At 36.0% G+C, this 27974-nt stretch overlaps 1 protein-coding gene across 3 annotated transcripts in view; it reads right to left on the reverse strand.

The window, feature by feature from the left end:
* The window catches only part of PLXDC2 (plexin domain containing 2), a 510688-nt gene that overhangs the window by 33118 nt on the left and 449596 nt on the right, over positions 1-27974 (reverse strand). For all 3 annotated transcript variants that reach the window (XM_072825456.1, XM_072825454.1, XM_072825455.1), the window contains one exon: positions 11546-11706. In XM_072825456.1, the coding sequence (XP_072681557.1) occupies positions 11546-11706 (161 nt within the window). The remainder of the gene's footprint in view (positions 1-11545; positions 11707-27974) is intronic.

Raw genomic sequence — 27974 nt, forward strand, 5'->3', positions numbered from 1 at the left:
TCCCTGTGGAGATTTTATATGTAAATATATACACCTATATGATTTATTTCACGGCCTTCTGCACCATTAGAAATAACTTAGGGGATGGTAATTAAGAAGGAATTTGAGCAGAGAATTCAGTGCAGTATAAAACATTTTATTCAGTATTTTTAATAATTTTTCTCAATGAAGGGAAGAACATATTTCAGTAAATTAGGAATGCGATTTTAGTTTTTGGAATTTAAATTAAAATGTTACCCAGAAAAGTAAGTTAAAGATTGTCATCTATTAAAAAATCTTTATTTTGGTGATTACATACACAAGGGAATCACCATGAACTTGAACTGATTCTCAAAAACATTCAGTGATATACATAAAAAAAATCCAGTGCTTCAGAACAGAAAGTGAGAAAAAAACCACAGACATACTAGCACCATCTAATTTTTTTTTTTTTTTTTTTTTTGTAAGCAAACCAGTTTCAGGGGCACCTGGGTGGCAAGGTCAGTTAAACATTTGACTCTTGGTTTCAGCTCAGGTCTTGATCTCAGGGTCTCAGAGTTGAGAAATCAAGCCCCAAGTTGGGTTCTGTGCTCAACAGGGAGTCTACTTGAGATTCTCTCCCTCTCCCTCTGCCCCTTCCACTCATGGTCTCTCAAATAAATAAATCTTAAAAAAAAAAAAAAAAAGGAAATCAGTTTCACTGATTTTCCCTATATTTTGCTATATCTTTTCAGGGAAGCTCCATTAAACAAGGCAAGCTTTTTGAACAGAGTGTTAAACTGTCTCAAGTTTTCCTTCATCTTTCCGTCCTCCAGCAGTTCATCAAAAGTGAACACCATCTTCTGCCTCCACTAAGAAATGAAAATGACAAGTATTTTGTTTCAACAAATCATTTTTTAGTTTTCTTTAAGACTGAATAAGACTAAGGAATACCTTGTGAGTAAAACTTAATTATAAAAAACATGTGACTTCCAGATAAAAAAAGACTCGTGAGTCTATGAAATGATCCATTTATTACATAGATTATTCAACGGCTCATGTCTTCCCAATTCCCAAGTGTTATGCATCTAGCAGCTGCAAAGCAAGATGCCAAACTCTGAGTAAACACTTTTTTCTTCCCCAGCAGCAGCCTTTGAATCCTTGCCTGGCTCCTGTCCTCTGGCTTCTTTCCTGGAGGCACTGTCAATTGCCAGGAAACGTTGAGGGCCACAGCTGCCTGTCTTCCTTTAATCATATTCTCCACTGGTCCTTGTTATTCACAAATATTTGTTGCGATGGGGAATCCCTCGAGTGGTAAACTGCTTAGAGACTGTTGTTACACTGCTGCTGTAGGTGGCACAGCCTGCAGCCTAGAATGGGGAGTCCTGGGTTCAAGTCTGAGCTCTGAAACTAGGCTTCACGTGACCCCAGCATATTATTTCACTGTCCTGTGTTTCTATTTCTACACTCAGCCTGAATGTAATAAAGGTATAGAAAGAACCTTCCCACTTAGGTTCCTGGAGCAGAGGGGTTTTGGTGGTTTCAATTTATCTGTATTTTATAGCATCGAGAGCTATACAACTGAGGTGAAGAAATAAGAATTGTCTTTTGGACTGTGAACTTTGATTGAAGGTTGAGTCAAATCATTTTTTTAAAAAGCATCATTTATTTATTTATTTTAGAGAAAGAGGGGGAGAGCAAGCAAGTGTGTGGAGAGAGGCAGAGGGAGAGGGAGAATCTTAAGCAGACTACACTGAGTGAGGAGCCTGAACTGGGGCTCCATCCCAGGACCCTGTGATTGTGACCTGAGCTGAGACCGAGTCAGATGCTTAACTGACTGAGCCACCCAGGCACCCCTGGGAAAAATCATTTTTTATATCAAACATACATGTCTACATTATAGACATGTATAATGTAACATTCATACACATTTCTAAGATAAAACATAAAACTCAGGGAAATGAATTTGAAGTAGATACCTGGGGAATTAATATACTGTATACTGGAAAAGTTATAGAGTCTTGGGTTTGCACACAGGCTGAGGTGTCTTTTTTTTTTTTTTCATATTCTATGATTTTCATGATAAAAAGTACTGGATATTCCACTAAAGGCAGATATTTTTGACTCCTAGAAATAATAAGAATTTTGAAGTATGATATGAGCAATGATTGGTATTTAGACATTTCCTTTTGGTTTTATTGTGAAAGCTGTCACGTGACTTCTAATTCAAATCAGTATACACAATTTAAGAATGCTGAAACTGCTTTGTCCTTCAGGAACATTAACTGTTTTAGAAAACAGTCTTTCTTCCTTTCTTCCTTTCTTTCTTTCCTCCCTTCTTCTTTCCAAATATATATCTAGAGCCCTATAAAAAGTCTTAAATGATAAAATGGTGATGGTGGTGATGATGATAATGATGATTAGCAAATTGCCAGTTTAGACACAGAGATAATCTCAAACTCTTAAGTCCTTGGTTATTACCATACTAGCCAAAAAATGTAACATTGTCTTCAAGCCTTATATAAAGGTTGCCTGTTTTATAAAACTAAACAATGTGAAATCCACACCTAGATTAAATATGTTTATCACCTATCTCTACCCAGTAGAATGTATGTTTCATGAGGACAAGGGTTGTCTCTCATCATTTTTGTTTATCTCTAGTTGTTATACTTGTGAGTACCTAGCACCTAGTAGGAACCAACAAATGTGAATGAATGAAAGGACAACATATCAGATAGCTTTGTTAACCACCTCTCTCCTTTTTTCCTTTCAAAAAATATGGAGAGAATCAGACTTTCTTTCTAATCCCCTCTTCTCTGCAAGATTTTCTCTAAAACCACCAATATCCAAAAGAAATATAGTATTTGTCACATACATGTTAGAACTACCTAATAGCCACATTAAAAAGATCTTCTGCTCATTTATTAATCCAACTATTTGGTTTTCATTTTCATTTTTGTTTTTGCTATTGAATTGTATGAGTTCTTCATATATTTTGGATATTAACATCTTAGTGGATATATGATTTGCAAATATTTTCTCCCATTCACAATACGCTGTCTTTTCATTTCATTGATGGCTTCCTTTGGTGTGCAGAAGCTTTTTAGTTTGATGTCCCATTTATTTATATTTGCTTTTGTTTTCTTTGTTTTTGGGGTCAGGTCTAAAATATCATCACCAAGACTCATGTCAAGGACCTTACCACTGTGTTTCCTTCTAGAAGTTTTTGGTTTCAGGTCTTACATTCAAGTCTTTGTTTTATTTTAAGATTTTATTTATTCGTGAAAGACAGACAGAGACAGAGGCAGACATATAGGCAGAGGGTAAAGCAGGCTCAATGCAGAAAGCCTGATGTGGGACTCGATCCTGGGACTGTGGGATCACACCCTGAGCCAAAGGCAGACAGTCAATTGCTGAGCCACCCAGGCGTCCCTCAAGTCTTTATTTTGAGTTAATTTTTGTGTATTGTAAGACAGTAGTCTAGTTTCATTCTTTTGCATGCAATTGTTGAGTGTTCTCAGTATCATTTATTGGAGAGACTGTCCTTTCACCATTGTATATTCTTACCTTTTTTGATGTAAATTAATTGATTATATATGTATGAGTTTAACTTTTCTGTGCTCTCTCTTCTGTTCCATTGATCTTTGTGTGTTTTAATGCCAATACCATAGTGTTTGATTACTATAACTATATATTATAGTTTTAAATCAGGGAGCATGATGCCTCTAGTTTTGTTCTTCTCTCTCAAGATTGCTTTGGCTATTCTGGGTCTTTTGCTGTTCCATATGAATTTTGTCTGTTTTATTTCTATGAAAAATGCCTTAGAATTGACATTGCATAGGGATTGCACTGAATCTCTAGATTATTTTGAGTAATATGGACCTTTTAATGGTGTTAATTCTAATCCATGAGTGCAGAATACTATTCATTTATTTGTGTCTTTAATTTTTTTATCAATATCTTATAATTATTAGCATATAGGTCTTTCACCTCATTGGCTAAATTTATCCTTAGGAATTTTATTCTTTTTGATGCGATTGTAAATGGGATTGTCTTTTTAATTTGCCTTTCTGAGAGTTTGTTGTTATTGTCGAAAAACACGATATACATTTGTGTATTTATTTTGTATCCTGCAGCATTACTAAATTTGTTTATTATCTCTAACAGTTTTTGTGTGGAATCTTTAGCATTTTCTATATATAAGATCATGTCATCCACAACTAGTGACCATTTTACGTCTTCTTTTCCAATGTGTATGCTCTTACTTCTTTTTCTTGCCTAATTGCTCTGGCTAGGATTTTCAATATTATGTTGAATATAAGTGGTAAGGGCATCCTTCTCTTTTCCTGATCTTAGATGAAAATATTGTAGTTTTTCATGTTGCATATGATGTTAACTATGGGATTGTTATATATGGCCTTTATTATGTTGAAGAATATTCCCTCTATAGCCACTATTTTGGAGAGTTTTTATCATAAACAGATATTGAATTTGGTAAAATACCTTTTCTGCATCTCTTGAGATGATATGATTTTTATCCTTCATTTTGTTAATGAGGTGTATAATGCTGAATGGTCTACGAATGTTGAACCATCCTTATATCTCTGGAACAAATTCCACTTCATCATGGTGTATGATTGTTCTAATATATCATTGAATTTGGGTTGCTAATATGTTGTTGAGGATTTTTGTGTCAATGTCCATTGGAATATTGGCCTGGAATTTTCTTTGTGGTCTCTTTGTCTACATTTGGTATCAGGGTAATGCTAGCCTTGTAAGTGATTTTGGAAGCATTCCCTCTCTTCAGTTTTTTGGAAGAGTTTAAGGATACGTATTAAATCATCTTAAAATATTTAGTAGTATTTACCAGTGAAGTTGTCTTATCCTGGACTTTTGTTTGTTGTGAGATTTTTGATTACTGATTCAATCTTCTTATTAGTAATTCAGATTTTCTATGTCTTCATGGTTTAGTCTTTGAGGATTATATGTTTCTAGGAACTTATCTATGCTTTTAAGCTTATGATCCTTTTTATTTCTGTGGTATCATTTGTAACTTCTCCTCTTTTACTTCTGATTTTTTTGAGCCCTCTTTCTTTTTTTCTTGGTAAGTCTAGCTAAGGTTTGTCAAATCTGTTTATCTTTTCAAAGTACCAGCATACTGACTTTTTCTTCCTTTTAGTCTCAACTTCATATTTGTGCTCTTATTTTTGTTATTTCCTCCTTCTTCCTAACTTTGGGCTCTGTTTTTTCTTTTTCTAGTTACTTTAGGCATAAAGGCAGATTGAGATTTTTCTTGTTTCTTGAGTTAGGCCTCTTTTATTATGAACTTGGAATTTTCCTCTTAGAACTGCTTTGCTTTATCCCATATATTTTGGTATGTTCTACTTCCATTTTCAATTGTTTCAAATATTTTTAATTTCTCCATTGCCCGGTTGGTTGTTCAGTAGATGTTTAATCTTCACATACTCATGATTTTTTTTCAATTATTTATTGAAGCTTCATGGGAGAGTACAAGGGTGAGGCATGCCCACTGGCTTTAGCAGGTGAGTATGTGTCCCAACAGGGGGCAGAAATGGTGCTTACTAGCACACCATTTCTGGAAAGAGTCCCAAAGTCTCCTTACCCTCTGGCAGATGCATGAAGATTAGCAAATGAATCTCCTTTGCATATAGTTTAGGTGCTTTTCAAACTGCTATTTCTGTGGTGGGCCCTTTAAGATCAGTATCTTAGGGATCTTAGTTCCCTACAGACTTTTGGGTCTCCTGGACTATAGCCCCATTGTTTTTCAAAGACAGGTGTTTTAAGAGTTTTAAGAGTCTCTGTGGTGTTTTAAGAGTTTTAAGAGTCTCTGTGGTGCAGGTCCCTGAGGGTTGGGGTACCTGATGTGGGGTGGAACCCCCTCACTCCTCAGAGAGAAGTTCTGGATTTGTGAGATCCCTCCTGACTGTGAGTTGCCATGCTGGGGGGTGTGTGTGGCTTTTGGTGGAGACTGCCTCTTCATGCCTGCCTATCTCCACATGGCCTTATTATTATTTTTGTGAAGGAACTGTTCCACAGTTTTTTCAGGTCTTCATAGGGAATTGTTCAGTATATAGCTGTAGATTCAGTGTTTCTGTGGGAGGAGGTCTTCCTGTGGTGTTATCTTGGAACGCCCCCAAATTAATTTTAATAATATATTTTATTTATCCCAATATACCCAAGATATTTGCATTTTAACATGTAATTAATATAGAAAAATTTTTAAAGATTTTATTTATTCATGAGAGACAGAGAGAGAGAGAGAGAGAGAGGCAGAGACATAGACAGAAGGAGAAGCAGGCTCCATGCGGGGAGCCTGACATGGGACTCGATCTCAGGTCTCCAGGATCAGGCCCTGGGCTGAAGGTGGGGCTAAACTGCTGAGCCACCTGGGCTGCCCTTAATATAGAAGTTATTAACAACATATTATACATTATTTTCCTGTACACAAACTTTAAAAACTGGTGGGTATTTTACAAGCAACTCATTCCATACTAAACATGTTTCAAGTTGCTCAATTGCAATATAGGGCTAGTGGCTATCACACTGACAGCTCAGCTCTATACCCTGTCTTTTCTCTAATCCTCAAGGTAAGAATTATATCCTGTATAAAGGCAAATCCTATTGCCATTGCACTACCTTAGTGTCCTCATGAGACATGAAAGACATTGTGCCTATAATTTTTGCTTTCTTCTCTAACATATTTTAAGTGAGCCCTTTGTACTAATTTCTTTCCTTGTGAGGATGTGTTTCAGTAGTACTTTATAGCATCAGCACCATGATGAAGTATTCTTAGTTTTTGCTTCACAAAAAACTTTAATATTTTCCTCATAGAATCTACTTTCCATGGTATGGATCACCCTTTATCATTAGGGGTCTTATCTTCTCCATTTATCTTTATTTTTATTAATAGAGAACAATCAAATCTGTATATAAATGTCTAAATATCAGCTTTTGTTTACAATACTAAGAAAAATCAAGGGTAGTATTCAATATAAATTCTTTCATTAAAAAAACTTTCATTAACATTACTAAAGTATTTTGTTTATAGTTCACACAGAACCCTTTCATAGGGATTCTTTTTCATATGATTATCACTGTATAATACTATTTTCTTGACCTTCAGTTAGATTAAATTTTATGTGTTTTAGTTAAAAATCTTAATTTGTGATATGTGAAAGTAACAGTGTAAACATTTATCTCTATAACCCATATTTATGCAACAATGAAATTTATTATAAATCACAGAATCTATGCCTAGAAATGTTCAGCAGACAGTAATGTAGAATCTAAGGGATATTTACTTTTTCCAAATAGATAGTTTTATTAAAATCTATTAAAAATTAAAGTACATGTAATTATTTGAATATTTGTTCTCTGCTATTTTGTTTCAAGATAATAAACCTGATTTTTAAAAAGCTTTTAAAGTGCACTAGTTATTCTTGTATAATATGATGGATTTTGGTCAAAATCAGGTGTCTTTTTGAAAATTAATGAGAAAAGTCAGTCAGGTAAACACAAAATGAATTATCTAGTTAAAGTGAAAGAAAATGTTCAGCATAAACAGGATATAGTCTCTGGAGATCCAAGGCTCAAATTCTGACTCCACCACTAGGCTAAATGTATGATGTTGAACAAGTAACTTAAATGTTGTACCTCAGTTGCCTCATCTATGATATGGAGATAATCTTTGTATATCCTATAGTCTTGGTGAGGATTAAACAAGGTAATAAGTGGAAATCACTTCCACTAGTGAATTTAATAAATGTTCACTATTACCATTATTAGTGTCATAATGAGGCTAATTATAATAGAAAAAAAACCCCAACAACAAAAAGGAGGAACCCCAATACTCCACAATACCAGACTGGTTGCATGAGCTCTGGTTTATCCACTCAAGGGCAAAATCATTAAATTTCATAACAGTATACCCTGTGTGTAGCATAAGAACTAAGTCTACAACCATTTCATGCAATCTGGATTTCATTATGAAACACACAAGATACACACTAGGTAACATTTTAATATCACAAAAATTGGAGTTTGTTTTATAGTCAAGGGCCTGTCATAGTTTAATGAGTAGTGTGTGATGCATTTAATGCAGTTTGTGGTTGACAGAATGATAACCTTCCAAAGATGTCCATGTCCTAATAGCCAAAACCTGTCAATGCTACTTTCTATGGGAAAATGAACTTTGTAGATGGGATTAAACTAAGGACTTTGAGATGGGGAAATTATCCTGGATTATCCAAAGAAACCCAGTGTAATCACTAGGGGCCTTACAAGGAGGAGGCAAAGGGGTGTAGAATTGGTAGTAGAAGATGTGATGACAGAAGCAGAGGCTGGAATGATTTGAAGAGGTCAGAAGTCAAGAAATGCATGCAGCCTCAAGTAGCTAAAATGGTAAATGACTTCTCCTGAAACTTCTAGAAGGCACCAACTTTGCTGAAACCTTGATTTTAGCCTAGTGAGACTAATTCTGGACTTCTAACCTCCAAAGCTGTAAGATAATAAGCATGTATTCTTTTAACCTCCTAGGTTTGTGGTAATTTGTTTCAGCAGCAACAGGAACCTAATACCTAGTCAGATTTGGTGCAATAGGTTCTTTTTTACTTCTAAGCAATGTTAGGCCCTTGGTGCTTTCTGAATACCACCTGACAGCAAAAGAGGCAATCAATATACAGCTACTGAATGAACGCTGTATGGAATAGCATACAGCCATCAAAATGACATTGACTAATGGAAAAATGTTATTTAAAAGAAATATTAGTTTGCATCTCAGTGAAATCATAGTTAACTAACTGGGCAAACATCAAATTTTGCATATACAAATTTCAGCATAAAATAAATTAAAATACTAATAGTGATTGTTTCTGCATGTCAGTACTATGAAGATGACTTTACTTTTTCTTCTTTACATTTCTGCCAGTTTTCTATAATGAGCAGGTATTGTTTTCATAATGGGAGAGAGCACATCAATTGTATTTAAAAAGTAGATAGCAGTATAATGAAGAACATGAAAAGCAATTTACCCAATACTGGTAAATTCAATCTCTTTATGCATCAATGACTCTAATTTAACTAGTAACTCAAAACCTTCAAATTCCTGAGTTTAGCATGTTAGTAACTGTGAAGTCATCATGGGTCTGTGTTTTATTTGTCAGCATGGGTCAGCTTTAATAATAGTAAAGTTATGATTATCATCTTCAAAAATCACCTGCTGACCAGCCACTGTGAGCTGCATGGGGACAACAGCAAGAAGTGATTTATGCAGAAATTGGCAATCAACCCAGTGGGAAGGAAAAAGGCAAAGGGAAGAAAATCTCAGCAATCTACAGAATGATTCTGCTTTCTTGAGTGTTGGAAAGACGAGAGGTCTTCCTATAGCTATCCCTCTTTGACCTTGGAGAAATCATCCCACCATTCTGAGCTTCGGTCTCTTCCTTTGTGTTATGAGAGGGTACAAAACAAACTTATCTCTAAGATGAATGCCCCTCAAATCCACAAAAACCCAAAAAACCAAACCAAAAAAAAAAAAAAAAACTTTTACTATTCTTCAGTCTCACTTTGTATTTACATAGGGATTGCTATGAGCTGCTGTGAACTAGGTCTTCTGCACTGTGCAACTTTCCAATTCCATTACCATCAGATATTTCACAGTATCTTCTTTTTTACAATGTCAGAAAATAGACTGTATAGTGCATTAAAAGGCTTCAATATGTAAGGGGTTATAGTAGCAGCCTGATGTCTGGTTAGTCACTGAAACCTTGCAGCTTGTCACTTGTCAGCTCTTTGAGGAACACAGTCCTGACCTAGGAAACTTCCCTACGTCCTTCCATGAAAAACAAGTAAATTAGCAAAACTTAAAAAACAATTTTCCAACTAAATTAAATGCTTGATAATTTCACAATTATTATGATTTTAAGTGAGGATGCCATTTCTGGAATAAATCATTTGTGAAATTGTAGAGGGAGTTTGAAATGTCAAAGGATTTCTTTTTCCCAGAAAATATTGATAGAATGTCTCTTATTTGAAGGAAACTTTGTTATTTAATCCAAATCTTAAGGAACTTTTAAGTCTGTAGGGGGGAATAAATCATGTATATAGCTAATTCTAATGTGAAACAGAAAAGTAAATGCCATAGAAAGACATAGATGAATTATGATGGATAGAATTTCAGAGGAGGAAGAGAGATTATGTCCAGCTGTCCAGACAGCAAGATGGTTCGGGGAAGCTTATGGGGTGATACATGGCATTGAAGTCTGTTCAGATCCCAAATTCAAGAATCGGGGTGGAAGAGGAGGGCTTTATTGGTGGAGGAAACAGAATAAGCATTGTCTTGGTGGCATGGAAAATTTGGAATGTGTATGGAGGAGAGCAAAAAAATGAAAGTTCATGGTATTGTCATCTCCAGGTTGAAGATGCATGGGATATAGATCGAAATGACAGACAAGATCCAGATCACCAAGGCCTTAAATGCTGACCTAAGGAGACTTTATTTTATACACAGCTGAGAACCATAATGGACTTTTGAGTAATTATTTAATTGATTATCACTCATCTCTCTATTATAGGGGACAAAAGTAATTCTGTAGTTTAAAATTTATTATAATTTCTCACTCAACAATCGAACAAAATTCTAGGCAACCTTTTTGTACATCAGCCAAAGAATTGGAAAAGATTTCAAATCTATAAGTTTGAAACTCTAAGGGAGAAGGTTTCCCTCATTGCTTTACTATTTAGTTGGGGTTGAAACAGCAGTAGCCCCATTAAGATACTGGAATAAAAGCTGCACACGTGAAGGTCCTAGGAATTCCAACCATCTGAGGCATAGAATATGACATGAACTTTATCCAGTGGCCTCCCAGTATCCTAATTTCACACCTTCTGAACTTGAGGGCTTGGCTTTAGACCCTGGTCTTCCTACCTGATTTTTCTTGGGAGTTGGCACTAAATCTATATTCTGTACACAAAAACAGAATTCAACACAGTGTTCTGTTTGTGGCTGTGTGAATGTGTGTGACTCACGTGCATTTCTTTGTAAATATATAAATATATACACATTACACAAAATGGTGATGGCACCTACCATTATCTTATTGTTATACTGTTTTTTTGGAGTGAAAGCTATATTTTTCCTAAATGGTTTGTGAGCATCTTGAGAGCAGGCTCATCATATTGCATTATGAATCCAGCCAATACTCAATTAGTATTTATTGATCAATATATCTAAGCTAAGTCCTGTAGCCTTCAGGATATGCTGCATTCTTTCTAGGATCAGGAGAACAGCTGGTTAACACACTTGGTCTCATAGGACAAAAACATTATGGTTTCTATATTTCTTTAGATCTGCAAAAGGCAAGATAGCTTATTGCTTTAAAAGCTCCTGAGATAAGTGAACTTATCATATGAAAGCAATCTATCAATATGTGTGTGTGCATGCATGTGTGAAACCTGCCTGCAGCAGCAAAATGTAGAAATCATGTGTTGAATATTAAATACAGGTGGTGTTAGCAAATGCAAAGAGTTCATCAACCAGCACAGTTATCATGTGTTATGACTGACTTACCTCAATAAAGAAAATGCTGGCTGCTGACGTTGGATGGTGATACATATAGACAGTCACGAGAATGGCTGCTACTATAATGAGGACCAGGATGAGAATTCCAACAATGAGGCCAGCATGAAGGGTGCTCCCTTTCTTCTCGGCTGCACTGTCATCTGTAGAAGCTGAAAGAACAGCACAGCTGTCAGATCATTCATGTGTGCACTTTTAGGTTTGCATTTTCACTAGAGGGGATGTTTATAGTTTTAATAAAGTACCAACTAGAATTTTTTCTTTTACTTTCCATACAACTCTTCCTTTCCATGACACCAATTTTCAAAGTTAGATGCTCTTTATTTGGGCAATGAAAAATCCATACCATTAATGATTAAAAATAGATTTGTAATTGTGTTTTAATTTATAGTTCAATAAACAAAATTAATAGCCATTATTCTAAAAGGACCGTGGAAAATCTAAAACTCTAATTAACTATATAATAAATTTAAATTTGATTTTTTTCATTAAACCACTGGCACTTTTACCTATGGAAAAATTGATTACTTTCTGCAAATTCCTCTCTCATTTTCTTTTGGGAATTTTATATTGAAGAGTATCATGCTTCTTTGGGTGGGCTAGAGAAGCATTTTCAGAAAGTCTGTGCATGAGTTCAAAGCCTAATTTTCAAAATCTGTTTTAAACTAAAATGTTCTTTAAAAGAGTAACAGATGGACGCTAAATGACCCTCAAATAGTTTTATCACCATCTGAAGAGAACACACAGCATATCAAAATATTCTACTATGCCACAAACCAGTATCATTTGATCTGACTTTTACTGAGATGTTTTCCACTGTAATACCCATTTTCAGAGAATTAGGAAAAAGAAATTAAATTTCTAAAGTAATAATTAACCAACCCAAAGTCAGTCAACCAAACAAAGCTAATCTCTAAAGTCTTCTCTTGTTCTAAAATTCTTCAACCTTTGATGACTACTCAGGTATTTAAAAATCTTAAATTAGGTGTAGCAGGTAACAGTGTTTTTGTGCATACCATGATTGATGTTTTTGAACCATTAGAAAATTACTTAATATTCATAAAAGTTCTACAGCAGTGATTCCTAATCTTTTCACTACTAATTTGCATCTTTGTTTTAAATATTATTTTTGTCTATTAAACTTTGTTTAATAAGCACTGACTTATTTCTCTTATTTTAGATTTTTGCTAATAAAAAGAAAACATGACTGCCTATCAGAATGCATGGTCAATATGAAGTAAGAGAATATCAGATAAAACAAAGAAACATGACCTATCCATCCTTTAAATTTTTGTTGTTATTGTTTATTTTCTGTTTGAGACTCATAGCTGGTATTCAGTAATTCTTGTCCAAATCTAATAAAGCTCAATATCCTAAAGCTTTCCTTTATACACTATAATTCATTATTGAAAGAATATACAATTTAAACAGTAAATCTTTATATGAAAATTCATGTACATAAAGGATTCTGGTAAGAAGGACAAGTATGAAGTATGAGGAATCTGTTTCCCTACATAGACAATAATTGCATTGGTAGAATGTGTCTGACAACTATCTTGGCACTTTGGACTCTATTGAAGGCTTGCAACTTTCAAGAGAAAGGCTTGGACTATAAATTGAGGTTAATTTCAGTCAATTTTCAACTCTTAATGGCTGCCCATCCTCCACCCCTCAGTCACGTGGCAGGTAGCTGTACATGTGTTCCTGAAGCAGCCTCCAGGAGCCAGGGCAGGCAAAAAGTGCCTTGTCCTCCAGAGATCAGGATCTGTGTTCTGACTTCTGATTGGTGCTTCTTATCACAGAGGCACAAAGATGTAGCCCCTGGTTTTTCGTTCTTTCCTCCATTGTTGCAAGCCCTTCCCCCTCTGGCTGAAGTGACTTCCAGGGGATTTAAAGAACTAGTGCTCTTTTCACCCTCTCCCCACTACGTTTTTCCCCCTTTTGTGAGCTAGATGTAAAGACTGGGACATTTGGAAACATCTGCACGTATGGGGAAAAACTGGAAAGTGTGTGTAAATGCCTAGGGAATAGTTCAGAAAGATTTGAAAACACATTAAGATTACATCTCAATTTGACCTTCAGCATAGAGACAGTCTGCAACCACAACCGCAACAACAACAGCACAATCAACTACCAACAAAAATAATATCAAAACACAGCTAAAAACCGGAGAAGGGTGGGGAAGAATCTGATTTCCAGAATTACCACATTATTACATTCAAATGTCCAGTTTTTAATAAAGATTCACAAAACATACAAAGAAACAGGAAAGTATGGCTCATTTAAAGGAATAAGATCAACAGAAACTGTTCCGGAAAAAGAACTGATGGCAGTACAATAGCCAAAGACTTAAACAGAATTGTCTTGAAGATGCTCAAAGAACCAAAAGAAGATGGGGAGAGGGCCAAGAAAACAATGTGTGAACAAAATGGAAATACCAAGATAGAGATAGAAAACCTAAAAAAAAAAAGCCAAAAGAAATTATGGGGCTGAAAAATAGAGTAATTGAAATGAAAAATTCACTAGAGGGATTCAAAGGCAGATCTAAACAGGCAGGATAAAAAACCAGTGGACTTGGAAGGCAAGACAGTGGAAATCATTGACTTTGAGGGACAGAAAGAAAAAGAAGTCAAAGGTCCATCAAGCAGGTCAACATGCATATTATAGGAGTCCCTGAAGGAGGGACAGAGAGAGGGGCAGAGAGAATATTTTAAGAAATGATGGCTACAAACTTCCCAAATTTTTAAAAAGATTTTATTTATTTATTCATGAGAGTCATATATAGAGAGGTAGAGACACAGGCAGAGGGAGAAAGAAGTAGGCTCCATGCAGGGAACCTGACATGGGACTCGATCCTGGGTCTCCACGATCCCACCCTGGGCTGAAGGCAGCGCTAAACTGCTGAGCCACTGGGGCTGCCCCAAACTTCCCAAATTTGATGAAATACATGAATATAAACATCCAAGAAGCTTAAGGAACTCCAGTAAGATGAACTCTTAATGACCCACACTGAGATGCATTATAGTCAAACTTTTGAGAGACAAAGTCAGAGAAAGAATCCCTAAGATGACAACAAAGAAGATAGCTTTAATAGAGGAAAAGAAGGCAAGGAATTTATCTACTTAATTTAATTTAATTTATTTATGTGTGTGTGTGTGTATGTGTGTGTGTGTGTGTGAGAGAGAGAGAGAGAGAGAGAGAAAGAGCATGAAAGGGGAGGGGCAGAAGGAGAGGGAGAGAATCTCAAGCAGACTCTGCACTGAGCATGGAGCCCTACACAGGGCTTAATCTCAGGATCTTGAGATCATCATCTGAGCCAAAATCAAGAGTTGGATGCTTAACTGACTGAGCCATCCAGGTACCTGCATTTATCTATCTATCTATCTATCTATCTATCTATCTATCTATCTATCTGAGATAGAGCACACAAAAGGCAAGGTATTTAAACATTTCCCTACAAAAAATCAACTAAACACAAAAGAAGACAGTAATGCTGGAAATAAGCCAAAAAAAAAAACAAAACAAAACAAAAAAAACTTTAAGACACATAGAAAACAAATAGCAAAAATAATAGAAATAAGCCCCACCTCATTGGTAACTGTTTTATATTTAAATGGATTAAAATTTCCAATCAAAAGACAGTTTGTCATAAAGAATAAAAACACATGATCCAACTATATGCTGCCTATACTTCAGATCCAAAGACACAGATTGAAAGTGAAAGTATGAAAAGAGATATTCCATACAAATAGTAACTAAAAGACAGTAGAGGTAACTATACTAGTATCAGACTAAGTAGATTTTCAATCCCAAAGATTATGAGACAAATAAGGACATCATATATCAATAAAAGGTTTCAATTATAAACATTTACATAGCTAATGACAAACCATCAAAAATATGAAGCAAATATGACATAATTGAAGGGATAAACTGACAGTTCTATAAGAATAGCTGGAAATTTCAATATCCCACTTTCATTATTGGAAAGAACCAGACTAAAGATAAGTAAAGAAAGAGACTTAACACAATGAACCAATTAGATCTAACATACATGTATAGAATCCTCTACCCAATGACAATATACACATTCTTCTCAACTGTGCATGGAAGACCTCATAGAAGAGATCATATGTCACAAATTAAGTTTCAACAGGTTTAAAAAATAGATATCATACAAAGAATTTTTCCCACTCACAGTGGGATGGAGTTAAGAAATGAGTAACAGATACAAAGCTGGACATTCACAAATTTGTGGAAATTAAGCAACACATTCTTGAACAGCCAATGTACCATCATGAAATCACAAGGGAAATTAGAAAACAAAAACACAAAAACCAAAACATAGGGACTGCAAGTAAAGCAAGGCTAAGGAGAGAACGCACAGCTGTTAATGCTTATATTAAAAACAAGATCTCGAATCAACAACCTAACTCTACAAGTTAATGAACTGGAAAGAGAAGAACACACTAAGCCCGAAGTTAGCAGAAGGAAGAAAATAATCAAGAGGAGAGTGAAGATCAGCAAAATAAAGAATAAAAAAATAATGGAGAAAATTAATGATATCTGGTTCTTTGAAAAAATCAACAAAATTGGAATGAGGACTCAAACACCAGCAGTCTGGCCTGAGTCTGCACCCTGAACCTCTGATCACTAACCCCTCAACTGACACTGAACTGTATGTACTGCTGTTTCTTCTTCATGTTAGCAATTCTGGCAAAGAATTCTAAAAAAAAAAAAAAAAAAAAAAACCTGGGTAATTTCAAATAAAGAACAATTAACTTAAATATGGTTAAGAATTAGCATTGTGCCTTCAAGAGGGGAGCAGGGTCTACGTCTGACTTGTCACCTCCCTGAGACTAGGCCAGTGATGGCCATCACATGTACTTAAAATCCATGTTTGCTGGAAGAGAAGGAAGGAGAGAAGAGGAAGAAAAAAGAAAGAAAAATAAAGCTGTTGAAAATGGGTTAAAGCTCTTGGAATGACCACTTCTCCTATTAAAATCAAACAAGGTTATGATAAATTACTTTATCTGGTCTTCAGTTATCTTATCTCTGCAATGCAGTCAATAATAGTAACTACCCCACAGGAGTGCTGTACAGAATTAACCATTGAACACACAGAAAGTGCTTAGGAGAGTGCCTGGTATACAACAAGTACTTAATTAATGTAGCCATTATATTATTGTTACCTCTAATAGAAGGCAGGTTGAGGCAAATTATGGTGTCAGATTCATGGCACCATATAAACTATGTTTTGCCCTTAACATTTGTTACTTTTAAAGTTTGGCTATATTCTTAAGTATGCTTGTATCATTGTACTTTGTGCACTTGGCTTTTTTCTTATTTTTAAGAATATTATACATTAATGTCATAGGAAAATAGGATTAATTTAAAATGTTGCTTTGGAGAAAATGTGGCAAAAAAAACTACTTGGGTAATAAGAGGGAAGCCTTGAATTTTTCTTCAAATCCCACGTGTGGTTCCATTTGTCTATCCTTCTCCCCATCTATCCATCCCTTTCACCCTCAAATCCATCCACCCCAACAGCATCTGGTTCTATCCCTGAGATTAGTAGTCTTTTATAAGCAGTATGCTAAGATTCAGCCTCACTTTTTGTGTGTGTGCAATACAGGGAAGGGGAGAACAAGAAGATATTTGTGAGTTAGCCTCAGGCTGCCACTTCCCAAGTGAACCAAAGCCTGTTGAGGAGGCAGCAGGCAAAAGACAGCCCTTCCCAGGGAGAAACAGGAGAGCCAGAAACATGTTTTATTTAATAAGACCTCAAGTCAGTAAAATTATTGCTGACCTGTAGGATGCAAATTGCCGATCTTTAGAACATAAAACCATAACCGGATTTATACCTTGAAACCTCACTCATTGCCTTTATTTGGGCATAAATGTTTACTTTCTCACTTATTACTTATTTATATTTTCGATAATGGCTTAGTTATATTATCTCCTTTCTAAAACACTCCTTTGCAGTCCTGGTCTGGATGTTAAGACACCATTTCATATGTAATGAAATCTGTACACAGTTTAGTTTGTCACTAGCTGAATAAATATTTTATAACATTTCTGGATGGTGATTTTAACAAAATAAACAATCTTCATAGAATCTCAAAATATTGTTAACCAGGAGACAAAATAAATATTTAGTGATCTACGACTGTGCATATGACTTTACACTGTGTTGTAACTAGAGCAAACCTTTTAAAAAGAAATATAACAAATTCAATTCCAAAATATTACAGAGGCGTCCTTGTGTCCCAAGAGAGTGCTATTTCTAAATGCATTCAGAGTGGTCATCTGACCGGAGTGGCCAAAATTGCACAAATATTTCTGGAGAACCTATTTTTCCATTTTCATATTATTTAAGCAAGTTTTCTGCATCTCTACTCTAGCTGCTTTCTCTTCTAACAAGTATGATGATGGCATATTAAAAGGTTATTGAATCTGGAGATGAAGTGATCACTCTATTGATGTGCTTTGATTTTAAATTCTTTCACTAATTGGTTTCCAGTTGAGTATCACTGCTCCATTAGGTGGTATAGGGTTTGCACATTAATGGGTACCTGCAAACAGAATTCAGGAGATCATCTGTGTTAAAGATGATGACCACCTCAAACACAAAATTGAAATTTAAAAAGTGTAAGCAAGTGGTAGTAATTTCCATCATTGAAGTTTAGTTCATTTGCCTTCAGGGTGGACAGTTCAAATTGATCCTAATCCGTCAGGAAAGATAGTAAACAAAAGACGTCAATTTTGAAAATAGACATTCATTCCTGTGCTTTGACTGATTGTTTTTGGAAAATGGCATACAGAATTGGGTCAGAGAAAACCTTGAGTCTATTTCAGGCACAAACTTAAGCCCATGAAAGTCCATGAGGAGCTGGGGGAGATATTCCAAAAGGTCATAAGAAATCTAGTCTGAAGACTCAAACTCTTATTCTTGGCTTAGAAGTATCTTATGCTCTTTCACTTATGTCCAAAAGTGAACCAAAGTAAAAAAACTATCCTCATACATGTATAGTATTGTGCACAAGACAATTGAAATCTTTAGCTTTTATAGCCTTACACTGTATATCCAAATAAGAGGAGTTAATGATAAAGTATAATAAGATACCATAAAATGGAGCCCCAAAGCCCAAAAGGAAGTATATAGATATATGTGAAAAGCCTATCAAATAAAGGCCATATTTTGCTACTCTGTTGAAGACATATTTTAAAACCTAAATGAAACACTGAAAATCAATAGTATCAAAGATAATATACTTTCATCTGATCCACTGAATGACCCATGAGTTCCTAGCTTTTTAGTACTTTATAAAAGGCAGATCAATATTTAGACACAGAAAAGACTGTGAAAATTGTCAAATTCATCTAAGCAATCTATTTTGGGGTAAGTTTTAGTTATCATGATAGTAAAGACAACAGATTTTTAAAAGGAATTTTAAATACATATTAAACATATTTAAGGGGCACATGGGTGGCTCAGTCGGGGTAAGTGGCTGCCTTTGCCTCAGGTCATGATCTCACGGGTCCGGGGATCGAGCCCTGAGTTGGGCTCCTTACTCAGTGGGGAGTCTGCTTCTCCCTCTGCCTCTCCTGTCTGCTGTCTCTTTCTCTCAAATAAGTAAATAAAATCTTAAAAAAAAAAAAAAAAGATATTCAAGACTTCATGCAAATGTGTTTCAATTGCTGTACTCCAAGAAAAGTTTATGACCTATTGATAAGAAGAAAGATGAAATGAATAGAAGAAAGAAGAGGAAAGAAAGGAAAAAAGTTGACCGGTTATTTCTTCAAAGTGTTGTGTCTGATTTTAAACCTCTACCTCTCCTTGCTCTTTCTGGGCCTGATATTTTTCTCAGGATTTATATCAGAATATCAAGTGGCACTGATATTTCGTATTTAGAAGCATAATTCTGCGACATGTGAAAAAGATTCTAATACATTGCTAAAATGATCTGTACCCACTATTAAATCTTGCCAGCAATTAAAGTCCAGAAATAAAGTAAAACTAAAATAGAAATACTCCTTGTCTGAAATTTTATTCACTTTAGAACTAACTCTTCTCTTGGCCTTAAAATGAAATGCTACAGCCCATAAATTCCACAATGTATTAATATCCTTTGGGGGGCCAAGAAGCTCATGGGTTGGACAAAGTCTTGCACAAATCTGTGCAAAATTCATAAATCTTATACATGTGATGTCAAAATGTTCTTTTTTAAAGCTTCAGAATGAAGTTAAACTGTGAGTGCTTACAATATTAGTGTTCCATTTTTGGATTAAAAACACACACAGACACGCGATTTTTCCCTGTGGAATATTATCTAACCCATTTATAACTTAAAGCATGTAATGGAAGAAAATCAAGTGATAAAATTTTTAGCTAAATTGACTTTCCTTTGGAAGTTTCCCTTGTAACCGATCTCATTTTGTAGCTTATCTATTTTTCCCCTTAGCTCTTTTAAATTTCTACATCTATGATCATGACCTTGACTTCATTCAGAGTTTCTTCTGGTGTTACTATTTTTTCGATGCTTGCCAATCTGTCAAAATTATTCAGGTATTAAGGGTCCCTCGGGACTATTATACAAGCTATACCTAATCCCCAATATGTGTCACTGTGGCAATACATTCATAATTCACATTATGATATCTCCATAGGAAGGATTTGGGTAAGTACTGTGAAAAGATATTAAAATGAGTGCACAAAACACAGCTAAGTGCATTATGTATGGTGAGAACAATATCTGGCAGGGACAGCTGGCCCAGCTTCTCTTTTTGTAGCCTGTGCTCCGACAGGGCAGCTGTGAAATTTCATTCAGGGAAACATATAAAACATTCTGGACTAAAACAGTTTAGTGGATGACAATCCTTTTTTAACAATAATCCGTTACCTTTTATCTTAGAAAAATAAAGCTAAATAAAATTTCTGTGAAATCATATTTTTTAAAAAAGTGCTTGATTCCATCAAAATGAGGGATTTTGGATAGCAGTTACCACCCAACTGCTTCTAGCTTCATTATATGATTAGTGCTTTAATGTAGGCATATGCATGAGCATCCAAAGAGAGGGGATTTACAGTGTTTACAATTGCCCTAAGACCCCAAATAAGTCTTTGAAATAATCCATTATCATTTTTCACTTCTTATGTGTATGTACTACTTTTTTTTTCCAAAAGATTGATTTATTTATTTGAATGAGAGAGAGGGAGGGAAGAGGGAGAACAGGGGGTGGGGCAGAGGGAAAGGGAAAGAGAGAATCTGGAGCAGACTCCTTTCTGAGCATGGAGCCCGGTTTGAGGCTCCATCGCATAACCCTGAGATCATGACCTGAGCTGAAATCAAGAGTCGGACACTTAAGTGACTGAGACATGGAGGCACCCTTTATATGTATTACTTTTAAAAAAAATATTTTATTTATTTATTCATGAGAGACAGAGAGAGAGAGAGAGGTAGAGACACAGGCAGAGGGAGAAGCAGGCCTCATGCAGAGAGCTTGATGTGGGACTCGATCCCGGGTCTCCAGGGTCAGGCCCTGGACTGAAGGCAGCACTAAACTGCTGAGCCACCAGGGCTGCCCTGTACTACTTTTAAAAAATAGTCTACATATGCATCTAATATTTTCAACAACCAAGATCTTTATAAGACCTTTTAAACTTTTCTTAATATCATCTTTCTATGCCAAGTTGTCTTTGTGTAGAGTTGTCTTCATCTAAAAATGTATTTAACAATTATTTTTGAAAAATAAAATGTGTCTCTACTTCTATAAAATAATTCAAAGAAAAGGGATCTTAGCACCTAATTGTCCACCAAATATTAAACTAGAACATTTCATAGAAATAATTTCTCTTTTAATTTCATGCCAAGCCTTTGCAAAGGTTAAGAAATCCAGGTTTTAAAGTATAGAAAAAATTTAGAGTTTTCTTAATGAATATATTCACAGTGAATACAAAATACCCCAAATAAGGTTGACAAAAGTACTTTTAAGATTGGGGGTACAGGGACGCCTGGGTGGCTCAGCGGTGGAGTGTCTGCCTTTGGCCTAGGGCATGATCCTGGAGTCCTGGGATCAAGTCCTGCATCAGGCTCCCTACATGGAGCCTGCTTCTCTCTCTGCCTGTGTCTCTGTCTCTCTCTCTCTGTGTCTCTCATGAATAAATAAATAAAATCTTAAAACAAAAAAGATTGGTGAGTACAGAACAGAGTGACTCCTCTTACCACCTAATCCCATCCATTCCAGAAGGAAGTCACTTATGTTGACAGGTCATTTATGCACAAACCAATAGGTATCATAATGAATGTTTACTTCCCTCCAAATCCATCAGGTTTTCTCAACATGAAGGAAGAACCCTTTTCCCCTTGCTCCTATCAGTGTAGAAAGGCAAATGTGTGTCCAAACCACTCAGCTAACATAGACCCTTAGTATTTCCATGCCTCTTAATCATGGCTGCACTACTAGGTCAAGACCAGGCCTTTTTGAGATTATTCAGGGAAATTGGATCCATTCTCTCACTGGAGCTGAAGTGCATGAATCCAAACGCATCTCATAAGCAGCTTTTCCAGTGGCAAGACCAAGCTCTATCTCACAAAGACCTTGCACTGTGTACCCACCATTAGGAGAACAGGCCACCATGGCCCATTAACTGTCTTCCTCCAGACCACAGCAGAAGCTGGGACATGGGACATGCAAGATATAACTTGCAGCCATTATTTGAAAAATAAGAAGCCCAGCTGTTGAGGTGCAGTCAACAATCTAAATAAAATCATCTTTCAGTGATTATCCATAAGCAACTTCTTTTGAAAAGTGCTGAATATTAAATCAATATTATTAAATCAATCCCAAATTCTTTGACATCTGAATTTTGGGTTTCCTAAGAAAGCATGGCTTAATTTAGTTGCTAAAGTTATCATTTTGGCCTGTGTGTATGCCTTAGAATTAAAACCTTAGCCCTTCGTATTCTTAACCATACAAACCTTTTGTTGTTTGTTGAGGTTTGATATATACAGTCCTCTGGCAGACCTTTATTTTATTTTTTTTAATTTATTTTTTATTGGTGTTCAATTTACTAACATACAGAATAACCCCCAGTGCCCGTCACCCATTCACTTCCACCCCCCCGCCCTTCTCCCCTTCCACCACCCCTAGTTCGTTTCCCAGAGTTAGCAGTCTTTACGTTCTGTCTCCCTTTCTGATATTTCCCACACATTTCTTCTCCCTTCCCTTATATTCCCTTTCACTATTATTTATATTCCCCAAATGAATGAGAACATATAATGTTTGTCCTTCACCGACTGGCTTACTTCACTCCGCATAATACCCTCCAGTTCCATCCACGTTGAAGCAAACGGTGGGTATTTGTCATTTCTAATGGCTGAATAATATTCCATTGTATACATAAACCACATCTTCTTTATCCATTCATCTTTCGTTGGACACCGAGGCTCCTTCCACAGTTTGGCTATCATGGCCATTGCTGGCAGACCTTTAGTACAGATCTGTGCTCCCTCTGTCCAGGGGGCCGGGGCTGGCCAGGTTCCGGGGAACTTCCTAACCTCCCCGCATCACCGTGCCTGTGTGCCTGGGGCACAGAGGGCCTGCAGGACGGTCAGTGTGGCCCTAGAAGGGATGTCAGGACAGCAGGCCCTTGTGTTGGGCCAGAGGCAGACCCTCTCCATGCAGGCCACAGTTCAGGATAGAGCTCCAAGGAGTCTAATAGTTCTACATGCGAACCCAGGTACACAGAGGTACATCGGACAAGAAATATATTTCATTTGTCATGAATATATTTTACCTAATAGTTTAATTTATAACTTCTATAAAAGACCTGGGAGGGGAACACAGTCCTGCCATACAGTAAATGGGTAGGACTACATGTATGTTCAGGGCATCTTACAGAGACAGAATCAGAAACTGGAAAAAAAATTGGGTTGGGTCTGGAATTTCATTTTATTTTATTATTATTTTTTAAGATTATTTATTTATTTATTCATAAGAGACACACAGAGAGAGGCCAGAGACATAGGCAGAGGGAGAAGCAGGCTCCATGCAAGGAGCCCAATGTGGGACTCGATCCCAGGACCCCAGGATCATGCCCTGGGCCAAAGGCAGATACTCAACAGCTGAGCCACCCAGATGTCCCTGGAATTTCATTTTAAATTATGTTGCCAGATCTAAAAAAAAAGAGTGCCCACATTTCAAAGGTAGAAAGAAAAAATTAAAACCACTGAGAGCCAGTTTTTCAGAATATTTATATTTCACTGCTTGGCATTGATATGGGCAAAACTTAGCTCAGCTAGTCCCCCTAGCAGGGGCAGAATCAGGTAGCCTGCTTAAGAAGAAAGACACTATGAAATTGTGTTTATCATAACTGCCTGCCCCTAAGGTCCTGGAATATCATGTTTCCCAAGATATCAAGTTCCACATGTTGAATATGGGATAGAACATGGCCAGTCCAGGAGGTGAGCACTAGTCTCATCCTAATCTTTTCCACCAAATAAGCCTTGTAAAATGGCCCCACAAAGTGGTATGTGGCGCTCTGACACGTTTTACAGTTGCAAAGGCCTTGGTCTCAAAGTGTCTGGGGGTACAGGGGTCCCAGTGCTCATTCTGACATTGATGTGGTAGTTGGAGAACTTTAACAGAGGAAGAATGGCAGACAAATGGCTACACAGCTGACTATAACATTTGAAGCAATCTTCCCTGCAGGACAGGATGGCATTGGGGGGCACAGCATATGCTCTGACACCAGATCATTTGGTGGTAAAGCCCAGTTGCATTCCTTACAAACCATGGGACCCTAAACAGATTACATAAATCCCAGTGCTTCCTGCCTCAGGAGTAAAATGGGATTACAATAGTACGTTCTTCATAGGGTGCGGTAAAGATTAACTGAGATGACATACAAAACCCTTAGAAAAGTGCCTGGCATCCAGAAACAGCCCAGTCCTTGCTAGATACTTTTATCATTATTAGCAACTACATGGGAAGGTTCTAAGAATAATTTAAAGCAAAACATGAATCAAATAATCAGATGTGTTGAATTTTATGTCTACTAATTAGAGAAGCTGGTTCACTAAGGTTAAGCTTTTTTTCCTTTCTAAATTTAGTTGAGAATTTCAAGAAGCTTGGAAGATTCATGAGATTTTTCAAAAAATTGTTATCTAGTTTATGAGAAACACATTAAAATTTCTCTCTTTTAAAGGAGATAAAATTGCAGCTTTGGAAAGCACAGATCTTAAGTGTACAATAGAACAAATTTTAATAATTTTCATGTCCCCAGAAAGTTTCCTTTCTCCCTTTCCAGTCAATTCTAACCACAGCCCACCTCACGATGGCCAACCACTATGCTGATTTCTATTGTAGTAGATTAATTTCACCTGTATTGATTTCATACAAACTGAATCATGTACTGTATGTACTCTGTAGTGATTGGCTTTTTTTGCCTAACATGATGTTTTCCAGAAGTATCTGTGTCATTGCATGTATCACTAGTTTGTTCTTTATTTCTGCTGAATAGTAGTCCACTGTACAAATATACTCAATTTGTTTATTTTTCTATTGCCAAACATCTGGACTATTTTCAGTTATTGGCAATTATGAATAAAGTTGTATGAATATTCTTGTAAATGTTTTTGTGGATATGTTTTTTCTTGGATAAATACATGGAAGTGGAATTTCTGGATCAAAAGGAAGATACGTGTTTAGCTTTATAGAATTGTTAGTTTTCCAAAGTGATTTTACTATAGCATACTCTGATTAGCAATGTAAAAGACTTGTGGTGCACCATATCCTCATCAGTATTAGCGTTCTGTCTTTTTGGGTGTTAAACATTGTCATGTGTGTAACATGATAACGCACTGAGGCTCTTGCTTTCTTAAAAGTCAGTCTGATAATCTATGCTTTTAATTGGAATGATTATTCTCTTTACATTTAGTGTAATTATTGGTACAGCTGGATTTGATCTACTTTTCTATTTTAATTCTCTCCATTTTCCTCCTCTCTTGCCTTCTTCTGCCTAAACAAATATTTCTTAGAATTTCATTTAAATTTAGCTCTACATTTTTTGTACTTTTTCTTTAGTGGTTGCTGAACATAATGTTCACATGTGTTAAAGTCACTTATGGTTGAAATTTAATCAAACAAGTTTTTAATTCATTACTGTAACAAATAATAACATTTGGTCACAGAAACTTACAGCACTATTATGGTTCAAGTTAAATAAGGACTCCTGCCTTCACTACCCATGATACAGGTAAAATCTTGCATGGTATTACCTGAGCATGCAGAAAATAACTAAGGTGAAAATTAGTCTTAATGGAAAAGCAAGTCATTGAAAACCCACCTATTGAAAAGGATTAAATTTACCATCGAATGAATTAAACTACTTTCTTTAATCATTATATCTTTTTAAAAATAGTATATCTTTCTTCCCTCCCTTCCTTCCTTCTTCAACTAGATCAGCATATTACATGAGAAATAAGCCTTGGCAATTGAAGCACACATGAAAAAATTTAGTATTTAAGCACATGAAAAAAATTAGTATTTAAGAATGTTTGAAGGTCAGTGGGCTCCAAATATACTTAGGCAGGTCCTTTACACTTTAATAGAAGCCTCTTTTTTCATTACCCTTGAAAATGTTTTATGGGTTCTTTCAACTCCTAGGTACCATACTCTGACCTCTCACACTTACGTTCCCTATATTACTTTGTCTCCTTCTACACTGAGAAAGAAGAAAGCTCAAATGAATTTCTCTCAACTGCTCCCTCCCACCTAACTCCTCTCATCCATGCTGACTGACCACTCCCTACTTGCAGACATATTAAAACACTCTTGGCCATCTTTCAGCTCTTTTCTTTTTCTTCTTTCTACTCAATATCTGTAACATGTAAATAGGCTCCTAAAATAAAACGACATCATAAACAACAGAAGTCTCTACTTTCCTTTTCACTGAATTTCTTGAAAAAGTAGCCTGCCTTTGTTGAGTTCAATTTCCTTATTGCCTGTGAACTTCTCAAATTCTATCTAGGGATTGTGTAATTGTGCATTGTAGAACTGTCCAACAAATGCTAATATATTACCTAAACTAATGGTCATTTTTCTGTTCTTTTTTTTTTTCTTTCTTTCTTTCTTTCTTTCTTTCTTTCTTTCTTTCTTTCTTTCTTTCTTTCTTTCTCTTGGCCTGTTTAGAGCATTGCACTGTTCACTACTTCCTCCTGAAATTTTCTTCCCTTTGGTTTTTGTGATAACAGACTCTACTGATTTTCTTGCTATCTCTCTTTGCCATTTTCTAAACAAAACCTTGCATACTCCATTTAGTTCTGTGCTCTTTTCATTTTTATACCATCATTCTGTGATCTCATTCACTCTTGTAACTTCAACTGTCATTTCTATGCTGCTGATGCCTAAATTTATATCTTTTGCTTGTATTTCTCAAGTGAATTTCAGACTTGCATAGAAAAATGCCCACTGGACATCTTCATTTGGATGTTCCACAAATACTTCAACGTCAGTAAGTTCAAATTAAATTCATTGCCTCCATCCAAAACCTCTTCTGGTACTCTTCTGGTACCCCTATTAAACAGTAACATCATCCATCCATATGACTAAGTGCAAGGCCTGGGAGCCATCTTGGTTGCTTTCTATCACATAAATCACACATCCAATCAGATATTAGTTATGTAGCTTCACTTCATTATAAAGTGCTTCCCATGTCCAGTTTCTCTTCTTTATTCCTACTATCAACCATTACTCTGGCCTCTCAGTATTTCTTTTATGGATTACTAGTACAATCTCCTAAGTAGTTTCCTGGCCTCAGGGTTACTCCTTTCCCCTCTGTTCCCCACAATCCCTCAAGAATGACCTATTAAACATGTAAAACTTTTCATGGCACTCTCCTGTCTAAATGACGTCAATGGTTCCCAATATTTCTGGATAAAATTTAGACTCTCTTGCCTGGCATAAAAGGCTATGAGTGCTAAAGCCCCTACTTATCTCTCAATCTCACCATCCTTTACCATCTGTGTACATCTTTACCCTAGCCAAATAAAATGTGGTGACTCTTTAGTTACTCAAAAAGATCTTGATGTCTCATGCTACTGAACTTCTGTCTTTGCTGATCCCTCTGCTGAAGTGTCATTTTTCTGTCCCTTTTCTACACAAATCCTATGTATATTTCAAAACTTGGATCAAGTATCTCTCCTGAGAATCTTTCTCATTATTTTAGCTTTGTTTAAATGACTTTTCTCTGCCTTCACAGCTTTCCCTGAGTCTATTGTACTTTTCACACCACATTTAATTATTGGTTTATTTCTTTATGTCATCCCACTAGTACACTTGCTTCTTTATGGCAAGTACCAGTCTTTTTTTATCTTTGTATCTCCATCATTTACCAATGGGCCAGGCACACAGTATT

This window comes from Canis lupus, chromosome 5, assembly GCF_048164855.1.
Source record: "Canis lupus baileyi chromosome 5, mCanLup2.hap1, whole genome shotgun sequence".
Lineage (NCBI taxonomy): Eukaryota > Metazoa > Chordata > Mammalia > Carnivora > Canidae > Canis > Canis lupus.